Source organism: Mesocricetus auratus, unplaced genomic scaffold (assembly GCF_017639785.1).
Source record: "Mesocricetus auratus isolate SY011 unplaced genomic scaffold, BCM_Maur_2.0 Super-Scaffold_100018, whole genome shotgun sequence".
NCBI lineage: Eukaryota > Metazoa > Chordata > Mammalia > Rodentia > Cricetidae > Mesocricetus > Mesocricetus auratus.
Genome location: NW_024429199.1, coordinates 8582728 through 8596633, shown reverse-complemented (window position 1 = coordinate 8596633; position 13906 = coordinate 8582728). Strand labels below are relative to the sequence as shown.

Here is a 13906-nt window from a genome sequence, read left to right as displayed (position 1 = left end):
ATGCCACCAAATATTATGGTCTGGATATTAAATGCTACCAACAGCTTGTGGTGAAGACTTGGTTATAGCTAGTCATGCTACTGGGAAGTGAGGAGATTTTTGGAGGTGGGGCTTGGAGGAATTAGGACCCCCCTGCCCCCCCCCCCACCCCCTGCTCATTCCTGCCAGCCAAGAGAAGCACGTCCATTCTCCCACATATCATTCCACAACGGTGTGGCTTTTTTTTTTTTTTTGTTACACACACCCTTCCATGACTGTCTACTTTGTCATCGGCCCAAAATAACAAGGCCGAGTGAATTGGGCTGCAATCTCTGAAACTATTTCTTTTTAAGATTTTGTCAGAGATCTATAGCAGAAAAAATCATTAAAATGATGCCTAATGATATTCTACTATACTCATAGATCAGTGCTTAGCCTAACTGTCATCAGAGAGGCTTTCTCCGGCAGTAGATGGGATGGGTACAGAGACCCACAGCCAAACATTAAGCAAGAGAGAGCCCAAACTGGAGATCTCTATCAGGTCCCTCTCCTTGGAGCTCAGGAGGAAGAACTGTAGGAGCCAGAGGGGTCCAGGACACAGAAGAACAGGGCTCACAGGTATCAATCAAGCAGGGGTCACAGGGGCTCAGAGACTGAGGCAGCCATCATAGAGCCCGTGTGGGTCTGTCCTAGGTCCTCTGCATATGTTATGCTTGTTTGTTTGGTATTTTTGTGGGAGTGAGAGGAGTAGAAGGAAGGGAAACTGTGGTCAGGATGTATTGTGTGAAAGAAGAATAAAAGATAAAAAAGATTTTGTCACAGAAATAAAAATCGGAGTAACACATTTTACTCTCTTGAGATCTAGTTAAATAACGGACAGAGATGACAACGAAACTTTCTGTCATTCACCTTGCCTAGTCCTGTTGCTCCTCTATCCTGACCACCTGTGAGGGCAGCACACGTCCATCATGCTCTTTCAACTGCAAAGTGTCTGTTCCTCTCATGTGGCCTTGTTTCGCCATCAGTCTCTTTCTTTACAACTCTGACAATTCTCACTAGCCTTCTCTGAAGGCCTGGCCTGTTGTAGAGAAAGCCTGTGTCTGTGTGCATGTATATATGCGTCCGTGTCCGTGTCTGTGTGTGTGTGTGTGTGTCCGTGTGTGTGTGTGTGTGTGTGTGTGTGTGCATGCATGCATATGTGCCTGTGTTGTTTTGATATTTGTGAATTCCATGGAGATTTCTGCTCCAAAAATGGTTGACTGACTTCTTAACTTATTCCCTCAAGCACTTACAGTGTAGTACTTACACAGAAAATTTCAGGTGAGATCCATGTCCTCTGTCTCTGAAGAGAGGGAGAGGCTGACATATAAACAAATGATTACCATATAAAGTGAGAAACAGAAGAAAGCTGAGTAAAGTTTAGTGTAAACAGGTTATATTTTCCTTCCCTTCTCGAGGAGACAGGATGCTCCCTATATAACATAGTGTTCTGTACTTGGTGTTAGTCAAAGATACAAATGAGAAACAGCAAAACACAACTTACCCAGTGTGTGGAAAGGCCTCTGGCTTGGGAAATGTGAGAAGAACCCAGGCTTTAATGCATTTGTAATTACAATGTCAAAAAGGTCTGCGAAATCCTTCCTGAAAAGCAAAGTAAATTTCCCTTAAGGAATTAGAAAAGTTCCATAGGAAATAGAACTTAATCTTTGCCTGTGCATTTTATCACAGCATCAATGTTCATCTTTTGATCAACTCTCACGTGATTTGTACTTATCTTACACACTTTAAGTTGGAAGTTACACTGGAAAGAGAAGGTGGTTGGGTACTTGCTAATTTTTCTGAAAATATGTCAATTACTAAAAGAACCAACATAACAAAGAAAAGAAAAGCAACTAAAGAAGAAAGGAGAGAGGGGGAGGAAAGGGGAGAGAGGAAGAAAAGAGGAAGAAAAGGAAAGAGAGGGAGGGAGATAGAGAGAGGGAGAGAGGGAGGGAGAGAGGGCGGGAGGGAGGGAGGGAGGGAGGGAGAGAGAGAGAGAGAGAGAGAGAGAGAGAGGGAGAGAGAGAGAGGTAGAGCAAGCAAGAGCACAGACAGAAGCAGTGCTGACCAGATGTGGAACTCACTCTCTTGTGAAAACACCTTGGCAAGCAAGAGACTCTCCAGTAGCCAGAAATAGTCCATGTTTCCAAACACGAAATCATAAGTACTTACTAGCTGAAGAGTCAATAGATTTGGTTCTATACAGGTCCCACAGAATGCAGCATTGTATTAAGCCTAGTGACAGTTCTCAGAGTGCTCACAAATGAGGAAGTTACTTTATTTTGAAAACCAGTGAAGCCCTGTAACAGTTTTTAGGTGACAGCATCAGTGCGTATGGAGTGCTGTCCTAAGGCCTATCTGATGAACGGTGGTTCTCTGCAGGGACCACCCAGGGAACAGTGCTTTGGGATGTGACAACAATGAAATGTACAGATAGAAATTAAGATGAGAAACAGGATTTCGGTTATCCATGCTGGTGGAAACTGAAAGCCCTGTGTGTTCCAATGCGTGGTCCTACACCACGGTTGCCACGTCTCTTAAAAAGGTGCCCTCCCTAGGGCCACTGGATGCTAGCCTTAATTCACTGCAAGGACAGCTGCCTATATATTTTTCAGGAAGCAGAAAACTGATCCCACATCTAAGTGTGCCACAGAATGGACTAAATCCACACACATGCTAAAGAACACAGAACTCCTGGGGCTCAAGATTATTGATGAAGGTAAGGGGAGGGGCTATAGCTTGGTTCACATGCAGTGTTTGCTGAGATTGGAAATCTTAGAGGAAATCTCACAACTCTCTGTGAAATCCTGCTTTGACTATGGGACATCCTTGGTGTTGCCAAGAATGGCATATATTAGGTTACCAATCATTAAAGTTTACCAGATATCCTGCCCACTATGTATGGGTAACATGTACTACACTATTTAAATATTCCCTTATATTCATAAGGAAGTGTTATATGAGTTTAAGACAATGAAATTAAGGCTCAAAGAAGTTATAAACTGTACCCCAGGCCACTCAGATTGTTGTGAAGAAGGGCCTGAACCATCTCGATCTCTTTTCAAAATCTACTGCCCTGATTTTAGTTAATTTCACCCCTGCGTGGCTTCACTAAATGGCACAGTACATGGATCTGCAGTGAGATGGATACAGGGGCTATACCCTACAACCTGTCAGGGAATATATTCTGTTTTTCTTCTTTTTAAGACAAATTTATTAAATACTGGTCAGGATGATGGACACTGGCTAGGTATGGACACTGGCTGGGATTCCCAGAGAAGGGCTGTGAATTAAGTTTGTCAGCATAAAGGCAAAGCCCACAAGGCTACATACTGCGGACAAGCATACATCCTGACATACTTCATGCTTACATAGCTCCTGTCTACGTGTGATTAAGCTCGATCTGTGCAGAAGGGGCAGCCAACCTTGTGTATAGAAGCATTCAAGAAGACATCCTAGAGTAGAGCAATGCAATCCATAAAGAATGGCTGGTCACTTACCCAAGGATGTAAGTGCCAAGAAGTTTACAGTAATCACTGTGAGAACTGGTGATCAACATGGTAATTTTCCCAGCATCCTTCAGCTGTCGAAGCCACCTTTTCACAGACTCAGGACAGCGGTGCACATACTTGCCTAGATTTCTTTTTATTTCTGGAAAGAAGAATCCACAATTTTCTGAAAAATAAAAACAGAAAGGCAATATCTTTAATAAAAACTGCTTTTAAACTTAATCTCAGACAAGCACATGTCTTCAAAGCTGCAGAAAACTAAAAGGCATAAAGACTAGGTTCAAACAGTTTAGCCATTATGCCAATACTAACTTCTTTTTGTTTGATTGTTTGTTTTTGGAGACAGGATCTCTCTATGGAGTCCTGGCTATTCTGGAACTCACAGATCTGCCTGTCCATGCCTCCCAGTGTGGGGATTAAAGGCATGCACCAGTGACTGGACTCATTACTTTTAAGGGTACTATTTTTGGGACTATAAAGATGGCTAAGTTGCTAAGAGTATGTACTGCTCTTGCAGGGGACTTGAGTGTAGTCACCAGCTGTTAGGCTGTCTGGCAGCTCACAAACTGTCTGTAATTCCAGCTGCAGGGGCCTAATGTCTTCTGTTGTCCTCAGTGTCTTCACTCAGACACAGATATCCCACACAGACATAGACAGACACAAATAAAATGGAAAATAAATCTTAAAAACCATTATTTGTTTACTTAAAAATCATGATAATTGCTAATACTATTTCATGAGAATCAATATGCTGTTAAAATAATATAATATTGTATCATCAACATTTCAAAACAGAGAAAACTTACTGTATTTTAAGTGAGCTGGTTAATGAATGCCGAACAAATACTGAAAATGGGTAAGAACCAAACATTCAGACAGTGCACTGTCTTTGTCATGAAGCAGCTATCCAGCCGCCGGTGTCCTTCAGAGGCACAGTCATGTCGTTTCAGACGGAACACAAACCTCTATTGCTCGGTCACAGACCATTTTCTTTTCTTTCTTTCTTTTTTTTTTTGGCTTTTCAAGACAGGGTTTCTCTGTATTGCTTTGGAGGCTGTCCTGGAACTTTCTGTGTAGACCAGGCTGTTCTCAAACACACAGAGATTCACCTGCCTCTGCCTCCTGAGTGCTGGGATTAAAGACGTGTGCCACCAATGCCCCAGCAGAAAGACTGTTTTCTAAGCACGGTAGTATTAATAATCAGAGACGGGAATCTAAGTTGTTAGTTTCTTTAAGGCTAGAACAATGCAAAGACAAAACAAGACGTTAAACTGTACTGACTCCATAAGTATGGGCTGCCCCTGCAGCTCGGTCCACAGCAATGCACCTGAAGTAGTAGACATGGAGATTATATTTTAAGAATATCAGCAGGTTAGAAGAGTCTCTATGTGAAACCAACAAACAAAATGAACCCTGAAACAGAAGCCGATAATGCTCCCCATCTGCCCAGGTCCACTTCACTTCTTTGCTTGAGAATACCACTTCAGTTTTCTTGTCAGGGGCCCTGGGTACCCAGTAGAATCCTGGTGTGTCTGGCCACACACATAGTGAGAACCCCCCACTTATCAGTGAACTTCTTAGAGAGGTGCAGAGCCCCATGTGTGGCACTTGAGAGTCGAGGAAAGCGCCACAGACCCTGGAGCACTGCACACACTGTGAACAGCACGGACCCTGGAGCACTGCACACACTGGGAACAGCACAGACCCTGGAGCACTGCACACACTGAGAACAGCACAGACTCTGGAGCACTGCACACACTGAGAACAGGGTGAACAGCCCTCAGACCCTGGAGCACTGCACACACTGAGAACAGCACAGACTCTGGAGCACTGCACACACTGGGAACAGGGCGAACAGCCCTCATCTGCTACTCAACTTTGCCAGGATTCAAATCCTTCTTAGACTTGTAGCAGGTACCTTCAACACGAAGAGCAAGACAGGGATGGGAGGAAAGAAGTATGAGGGACACTTGGACTCCTAATGACATCAGTGGGCCGAAGGGAAGCCACTGAGTTAACAACCCCTAGATGAAATTTGCTCAGGCGAAAGAAACTCAATTTAGTAACACTTACACATTAAGAACACCTGTAATGAGCAGCCCTGAGCATCCTGATGAGGAAAACAGTACATTGTAAGGACGTCACAACCAGATTAGACCATAGTGTAAGAGAAACTACATCACAGTGAGAAACCTGTCAGATATCAGAAGACCAATGTAAAGAGAGTTCTTTCAACAGCTCTCTTTGTATTTGGTCCCACGACGACACATGCGCCATTCTTGAGATGACAAGTGTTTCAGAAGCTACTCAATGATCCCTAAAAACTAAAATATATTTTCTGTCCTTCAGTGAGGAGAAGGTTCTGGTAATAAAAGGATGTTAAAGAGAACAACAAATGCAAATGGCTAAGAACACAACAGTTTAACAAGTATTGGCACACTAACAGGGGCATGCGCTTTTGTAATCTGGGAAACAGACTTAAAATGCATGATGCTGAAAACATTTACAGATGATTTTTCCTGTATTTAGAAAATATTTTTCTTGGCCATGTGTGCCTACTGCCCTCTAGTTATCAAAATACAAATTGCTATTAAAATCTGTGTTAATTACAAAGGGGTAGGAAACACACACACACATATTTAAATACCACAATTTAAACTTATTGTCTAGATTAATTTTATTAGTAACTCTCAAGAAGTCTAGCCCAAGAAGGCATGCATACTAACTTAATCAGGAAGGTCATCAATACTGGGGTTACCCTTTCATAAGCCACTGAATAGAACAGACTAAAAAATATAGCACTGTTTGAAAAGATGCCAAAGGTCTATTTTAAGTTTCATGTACTATAAGAGATCACAGACTGATACATCTATGTAACCTCAAGCCAGTGTGTGTGTGTGTGTGTGTGTGTGTGTGTGTGTGTGTGTACATGCATGTTCGTGTACCTGTGTGGATGCAGAAGCCAGAAACCTCAGATACATTTTTCAGTATCACTCACTGGCCTGGAGATCCACAAGTAGGTTAGGCCAGTGATCCCAGGGATCCACTTGTCTCCACTTTACCATTGCTGCAATTATAAGCAGACATCCCTGTGCCTGGCTTTTTGTGTAGGGCATGGGGGGTGGGGTGCAGAGATGGAACTCAGGTTCTGATGCTTGCAAGGCAAGGATTTACCAAGCTATCTCCTGGGTCCCTCAAATCACATTATTCAACACATTTTAAAAGCACATTCATTTATTTTGTGTATGCACACACTTATGGTATACATGTGGTGGTCGAGGGACAGCTCAGGGGAATTCTCTCCTTCTACAGCTGTGAGTCCTAGGAACTGAACTTAGGTTGTCAGCATTAGTGACCAAAGTCATATATGCCCAGCCCACTCTACAGTTCTCAAACCACATTCTTATTAAAAGAGAATTATAGTTTTCCTATTAAATGATTTCTTGCTTTGAAGGCAAGAAATTTACCTTTCTGCTTGGCATGAAGCTGACAATCAATGGATTAATGCTGGGTTAGTATAGAAGAAAATATAAGAACATTTATGTCTTTATACTCAAAGTAATAGTACAACTGGGACATGCTGCCAAACTGTGCATAACGAATCATGCCTATATTCACTGCAAGCTGTCAAAATCATGTGTATCTAAAGTACTGGTTTTCACCATTATAAAATCATGTACAATACAAAACCAGATTGCCACTAACTGGACAAGACAGGGAATTCAGATCTAAGGTGGAAAGCAACGGTCTTGTTTATTCTGAACTTGCAAAGAAGTTTGCCTTTTTGCTTAACTTCCAGGGAATTCTGTTTCATTGCCATTTTATGGAACTCATTTTCCTCGCTTTTCCACCACCCCTCTTAGCCCAAGATGCTGTTTTCTGTGTCCAGATGGAAAGAAAAGTAAATTTCAAAAAGTGGACTTTAAAGAATAAAAGCTTAGCTCTCTCATGTTAAAGATTTGGTTGACAGTTTCTTGGGAAAGCCACAATGCAGACAGTTTGCTGGGCACAGAAGACAGCCTGCAGGAATCAGGCAGAGTTGGGAGACCTCTTGTGGTCAGAGAAAACCATCACAACTCAATTACTGAAAACTCAGTTCCACAGACTTGGGCCATATGACTACTGCTATCATGCACCAGTGAGTAAGCAAGCACTTCTCTCGTTACTCAACAACCACCATTGTCCTGCCATCTGGGGAAAGAGATGCCAGTCCTGGGAAGGGGCTGGAGATGCTGTGGTGCTAACTCCTCCACCATCAGCCCACTGCAGGACATAACTGAGGAGACTGAGAATATTGACACTACCAGAGAGATAGGAGCATGTCGGTAAACAGCTGACACGTTCCCTGTGGGCTGTTAAAATGCGCATGCTACAGAGATGATCCAAATAATTACTTCCTGAAAAAAACGTTGTCTCCAAAAGACTGACATATTTCTCAGAGGATGAAGGGGTACATCTCTTTGTGTATTTATAGAGGGTAACGGATGCGACTGAAATTTTTAAAAGATACTCTCTCTGTAGTTTGTATCACTCTAATATTTATTTCTAAGTAAATACATATGAATGAAAGTGAGAAATCTGTATGTTAAATAAAATGCTCAGAAAAGAACCCCAAAGAATTGAGAAGTAAAGTAAATGATATAATGAAAAAAAAAACATATAAGATATACATTTTAATAGCACCTTATTCTATCTCTGTAATTTAAGTCATATACCTATGTCTCATTCCAAAGACCCAACTCAACTGGTCTGGGCTAGGCCACAATGTGGTATGTCTGGAGAGCCTGAAGTCTTTAGGCTGAACAGTACTGCTCCCAATATGTCCACTCAGGGGCCTTCTGCAGTTATCTTCAAGGTTTGCAAATGCCACTGGAAATCACAAGCTCTCCAAGCAAGGCCATTTTAATTTGAAAGTAACTTTATTGCCTAAAGTATACCTCTGTCTAAGATAAAGGAAACGCGCACATATTAACTGCTGCTTTATATTTTCTGTGCTTTATTTATTTTGCACACGGGGTGCAAGTGCTACAGAAAGGCCAAGTTGCAGGAGTCAGTTCTTTCCTTCTACCAAGTGGGCTCTGGGAACCAAACTCAGGTTACCAGGCATGGTAGCAAGTGTCTAATTTACTAAATACAGAGCTATCTTGCTGACCCAACTATTGATTATCTGAAATGTTATTGTGGATAGCTATCTTTAAAATGTTTACTCTTATATAAATTAGCATGACAGTCTTTGTTTAGCTGGGCATTCCAATTTGTTACCTATGACTGGAGAGTTCCTGGGGTTAAAAAAAAGGCTGTCACAGGGTACCTTTAGAAAAATTGATATAGTTCAAATGAATCACTGATAAGCCAAAGATACCCCTTTATGTCATTCTATTGCTGTGATTAAACGCCACAACCGAAAGCTACTTGGGGCGGAGAGGGTTTATTTCAGTAGTCCATCTGGAAGGGAAGTCAGGGCAGAACTCAGCTAGGAACCTGGAGGCAGGAAGTAAAGCAGAGGCCATGGGAGAACAAGGCGGTTGGTTCACTGCTTCAGTCCTGCTCTCAGGGAGCCACCTTCCGCACACCTCCCGGAACCACCTGCCCCAGGGAGGCTCTGCCCAGTGTGCTGGCCTTCCCACACCAATCCCTCATCAAGAAACTAGCCCACAGACTTGGCCACGAGCCAATCAGATGGAGGCGTTTTCTCTTATTGAGATACCTTCTTCCCAGATGACTCCAGATTGTGTGAAGTTGACAAAAGACCTAACAGGCACCGCTATCAAAGGGTTAGAAAGTTTACACATATACGCATGATTTATAAGCCCTTGGATTTCAGTGCTTAGGTAGGGTTACACATGTTCTCTAATAGTTCACCACAGCCTCTGTGAGCTTCACTTGACCCAGCAACTCACTTGTTAGCACTGGAGCTTACAGCCTGTGTCTCCCATGATGACAGAATGAGTTTCTGTAGAAGGACAGCATTTGCTCCTTCTGGTATGGTTACCGTATAGATACTGAAACTCTTGGAGGAAAAAAAACTATAAAAAAAGGTTCAGCTGGTCCTCTCATAAGGACAGTGACAGCTGGAGGCCAGCAGGCCCATCAGATGGCACAGCGCATATGATGACATCTGCACAAGCTGCTAGGTAAGAAAATTTCCTGTGCATGGAGGTACTGGTAGGTAAAAAAAAACAACCCAGCTATGCATACACATGAGTGGGAGAGCCAGCTCTTGTTAGTAGTTAGCCATGTACAGCCTCCATTTAGTTCAAGCTCTACAACATGGACAGGATGTAACCAACAAGTCTGGGGCGGTTCTTACAATCTATTCATTCTGAGGGGTACCAAAACAATGGTCAGAGCCAAGAAGAGGCAATTCCCACTTTTTAAAACTGAAAATAGATTTGCCATATAGTATGTACTAATTACAGTCCCTCATAACCCCTCCCAGTCCCTCCCCAGTTCACTACCTACCTAAATCCACATCCTTTTTTAAAAATAGGCATCTAAAAAATTAAAAACAAACAATCCAGAATAGGACAAAAAGAGCAAACAGAAAAAAAAGAGCCAAAGAAAAATCATAAGAAACATGCACAGATGCTGAGACACACACACATTCACACACACAGAAAATATATAAAAACTAAATCAGAAACATATATATATATACACATATATATATGCAAAAGGTCTGTTTAGTAAAAAAAAATCACAATATCCAGACAAAGCATTATGAAACAAAAGCCCCCACAAAATGCCACTGAACTCATTTTGCATGGGCCATCTACTGCTGGGCATGGGGTCTGCCCTTAAGAGCGGTTTGTAAGTGAGATTTCACTGGAGAGATCTAATCTCTGCTTTGTGAGCAGTTACCATGTGGGGATGGCAGCTGGGCTATGGATGGAGACTTGTGTCTGCCTCCTCCTCAGTGCTGGACCCCATCTGACTTAGACCTGTGTGGGTCCTGTGTATCCTGCCCCAGTCTCTGGGGTTCAGTGTGTGCTAGTCTTGTGTCTACATGGCGTCGTCTCCTTGGTATCTTCCATCCCCACTGGCTCTTACAATCTTCCACCCCCTTTTCAAAAGTTTCCTAAGCTCTGAGATGAGGGATTTGATGGAGACAACCCATTTAGCACTGTATTCCAAGGTCTCTCACTCTCTGCACATTGCCTAGTTGTGGGTCTCTGTATTTGTTCTCAGTAATTGCAGGAAGAAGCTTCTTTGAGGATGGCTGAGCATGGCAGTGATCTATAAACATAGCAGAATGCTGTTCTTTTATTACTACATTCCTTTAGCAGAACATCAGTATTTGGCTTTCTGCTAGGTCCATGTCCTATCTAGTCTCAAGTTCTTGCCCCCCTAGGTAGTGTTGAGGATGGATTCCATGTCACAGGGTAGGCCTTAACTCCATTCAGAGAGTGGGTAGTTAATCACTATCGCACTAACACATCTTGTGGGTAGGTCAACACTGTAGATTAGTGGGCTTGTAGCTGGGTTAGTGTTTACCTTTCTCCTAGTGTGCAGAGAACCTTCCAATATCATGAACACTAGTTGGTAGAGGTGAAGGTTTGCCTTCTCCACATTCAGTGAGTAATGTAGGTGTTGTCTTCAGTAACAGGGCACTACCAGCAGTTTTTGCAGAACAATAAATAGCCTGGGCTGTTAGAGGGTTTCTATGGGGCCCCTACGGTCAATAACTCAGTAATCCGCCCTGCTCAGCTGTGTCAGCAGTGATTCCTGCCTGGTGACTCTCCCCTTCCTCACTGTTCCTCTCCCTCTAGGACAGCTCTTCGCTTTAGCTTTCAGGGGAAGGATTTATACACTAGTAGTTCTCAAAGTTAAGGGCAAATATGAGACCTCTAGAGGGTTTACTCTCAGAGTTTCTGATTCAGCTGGTCTAAGCCCATATATTAAGAATTAGAACACACAAAAATCTAGACAGCATGTGAAAACCTTTCCCTAATAGAATGGGGTCATCTAAGCGGAACACTAAAGGAAGCACAGTTAATGTCATTTGCTGAGGGACGAGTCAACATCATTTAGTCTCCAAAACTAAACTCATTTTACAGATGAAATTTATAACAAGAGGTGAGCTGTTTCTCTACTTACTTTACTCGGACATCTTCAATGTCTTCACAAATATATTTTCTTACTAATAAAGTCAACCATGTTCAGTATTTGTAAACAAAACTGACTTAGATGACATTGTTTTGTGATAACCTGCTTTTTTTTTTTACAAGATAATATGTATGTCTTCATGTGTAGAATTCCAACATCACTGTCCCTCCATTGTCTCTGGTCTCATCTTTTCAATAGTATACTCTTGTGGTTCAGGAACAGTCACTTTATTCTGTCACTTTCTTAAGCATCTATGGGTTTTTAAGACGATGTATCTAATCTTGCCTTCAGAGTTCTTATACACCTTACTTTTCAGGTTCGCTTGGTGCTCCTGGTAGTAAATAGCAGGAGCCGCAGAAAGAAAACACAAACTCAGGGATAAAATGCTGACAGCTGGCAACATTTCCCTTGCTAATGTCAGAGGAAGTGGAAAGCTCCAGACAGCCCATGCTGATGTCATTAGAAGGACCTAGGAGCTCCACTGTTATGAATAGTCTCTCCTGCTTAACTACCACATAAGTCATACCGGTACAAGAAAAGCGTTCCTGAATAACCCCAGAACAATGGTCTAATGATGCCTACAGAGTAAAAAATGGGACAGGTTTAGGGGCTGTCCTCAAGAGCTCCATCTCCATGGGCTTCATGACCAACGGTTTTCAGTTGCGAGACATAAAACACCCTGGAGGGTGTTGTTTTCAACAGAAGCTGCTCGCTGACTGATTATTGTGATTTGAAATCTACCAGGTCCTTCAGAAGAAACGATCTAGAAAAGAAACAGGTGAACTGTAGCAGAGTGCCTCCAGCACAGTGGACTCAAGTGTGCTAATTCTATTTCCCCAAAAAAAGAGTCAAGTTGATTTCTTCAGCTCTGAGGCACAAAGAAATCAGAAACAATAACAGGAAAAAAGAATCATATTCCAGATATTCCAGTTCACTTACTGTAAATTTTCAAAGGCAATTTGCCTCCCACTGAGGACTCAAGGGCTCAATTATTTAACTAACAAGAGTCCTGAACAGTATGGTCACTGTGGATTTTATAACCCTTTTCTCCTGTAATTTGTACCTGGCAGAATGCTAAGACAGTCTCTTAGTCTATAAATGTGAGAACTAAAGCCCCCAGAAAACATAAACAACAAAAACGGACCCACCAGCGTCACCTAGTCTACAGTCTACACTGACCTCGTGTGACGCACAGAGGAGAGAACCCAGGGGTCATAGCTTTTGCCTTTACAAACCCAGTAGTTTTACTGTCCTACTGTTAGCACAGCTCAGAGCCTGTCAAGCCTCAGCTAGAAAATGGCAGGCACCTGAGTAAAAGGGCTCACAGGTGAAGCGGCTGAACAGGGCCAGCTTCAGGGAACAGCCTGCACTAGGAGGCAGGGCTTCGAGCTTGGCTCCCTCTTCCCCCATCCCACTCCTTATTTTTCTTCTCTGGCGTAATCCCTTTAACTGACTCTTTCCAATCCAACAATACTCCAGTGTTTCTTCATTTATTCCCCAGCACAATCCCTAAACTGAACAACGGATTTTTATGTCTCACTTAAGCTCCATGAATGCTGTTAGAGAATAGTGACCAATTCCATTCTGGAAAAGGAATACATCCTTGTACAGCACTAAGTACACTTTGGAATACTTGGTATCAAACCTTACTCTTTGAGTACTGTAGAGAGACACACACACACATACACACACACACACACACATACACACACACATTGGTTTTGTTGCTGTTGTTTTTGTTTTATTTTTTTCTTTTATGGGGGGTTGGGGGGTGTCAGTCAGTCTGAAAATTGGGAATAAGTATATTTGAAGATCATTGTACGGGAAGCCTGTGACTGACCTCAACTAGCAAAAGAACTAGTCACTACTGGATTTCTCCAAGAGTTACATTGTGATTATCATTATGGATACTGAAAAGGGAAAATAATCCTGACAACATAAAGTATCCAACCATCCCTATGCCGAGGAATACGTTGGAGAAGGTGAAGCAGTCACTGTTAGGCTGAACACTCACATCACACTGATTCTACAGTGCAGTGGTTCCATTTTTAGACAGAGACCAGAACAACAGGCAGAGCTAATTAAATTACATGGGAATGATGATTACGAAACAACTCAATTATCCCACATCTACCGACTGTACAGTGGAGAAATTGCAGTACATGGATAAAGATACAGAAACATACAAAACCAGGTAAAGTTAGTCCATGGTGTTAGATGTCTCTCTGGGGAAGATCTCCAGGCTAGAAGGAGCATGCCGGGCTTCTGGGGCA

The 13906-nt window shown here is 42.5% G+C and overlaps 1 protein-coding gene across 3 annotated transcripts in view; it reads right to left on the bottom strand.

Moving 5' to 3' along the window:
* Nucleotides 1-13906, bottom strand: part of Nt5dc1 (5'-nucleotidase domain containing 1) — a 110523-nt gene that overhangs the window by 25300 nt on the left and 71317 nt on the right. For all 3 annotated transcript variants that reach the window (XM_005073268.4, XM_021229075.2, XM_040758143.1), the window contains 2 exons: nucleotides 3519-3693; nucleotides 1523-1620 (listed from right to left, as the gene is read on the bottom strand). In XM_005073268.4, coding sequence (XP_005073325.1) covers nucleotides 1523-1620; nucleotides 3519-3693 — 273 coding nt within the window. The remainder of the gene's footprint in view (nucleotides 1-1522; nucleotides 1621-3518; nucleotides 3694-13906) is intronic.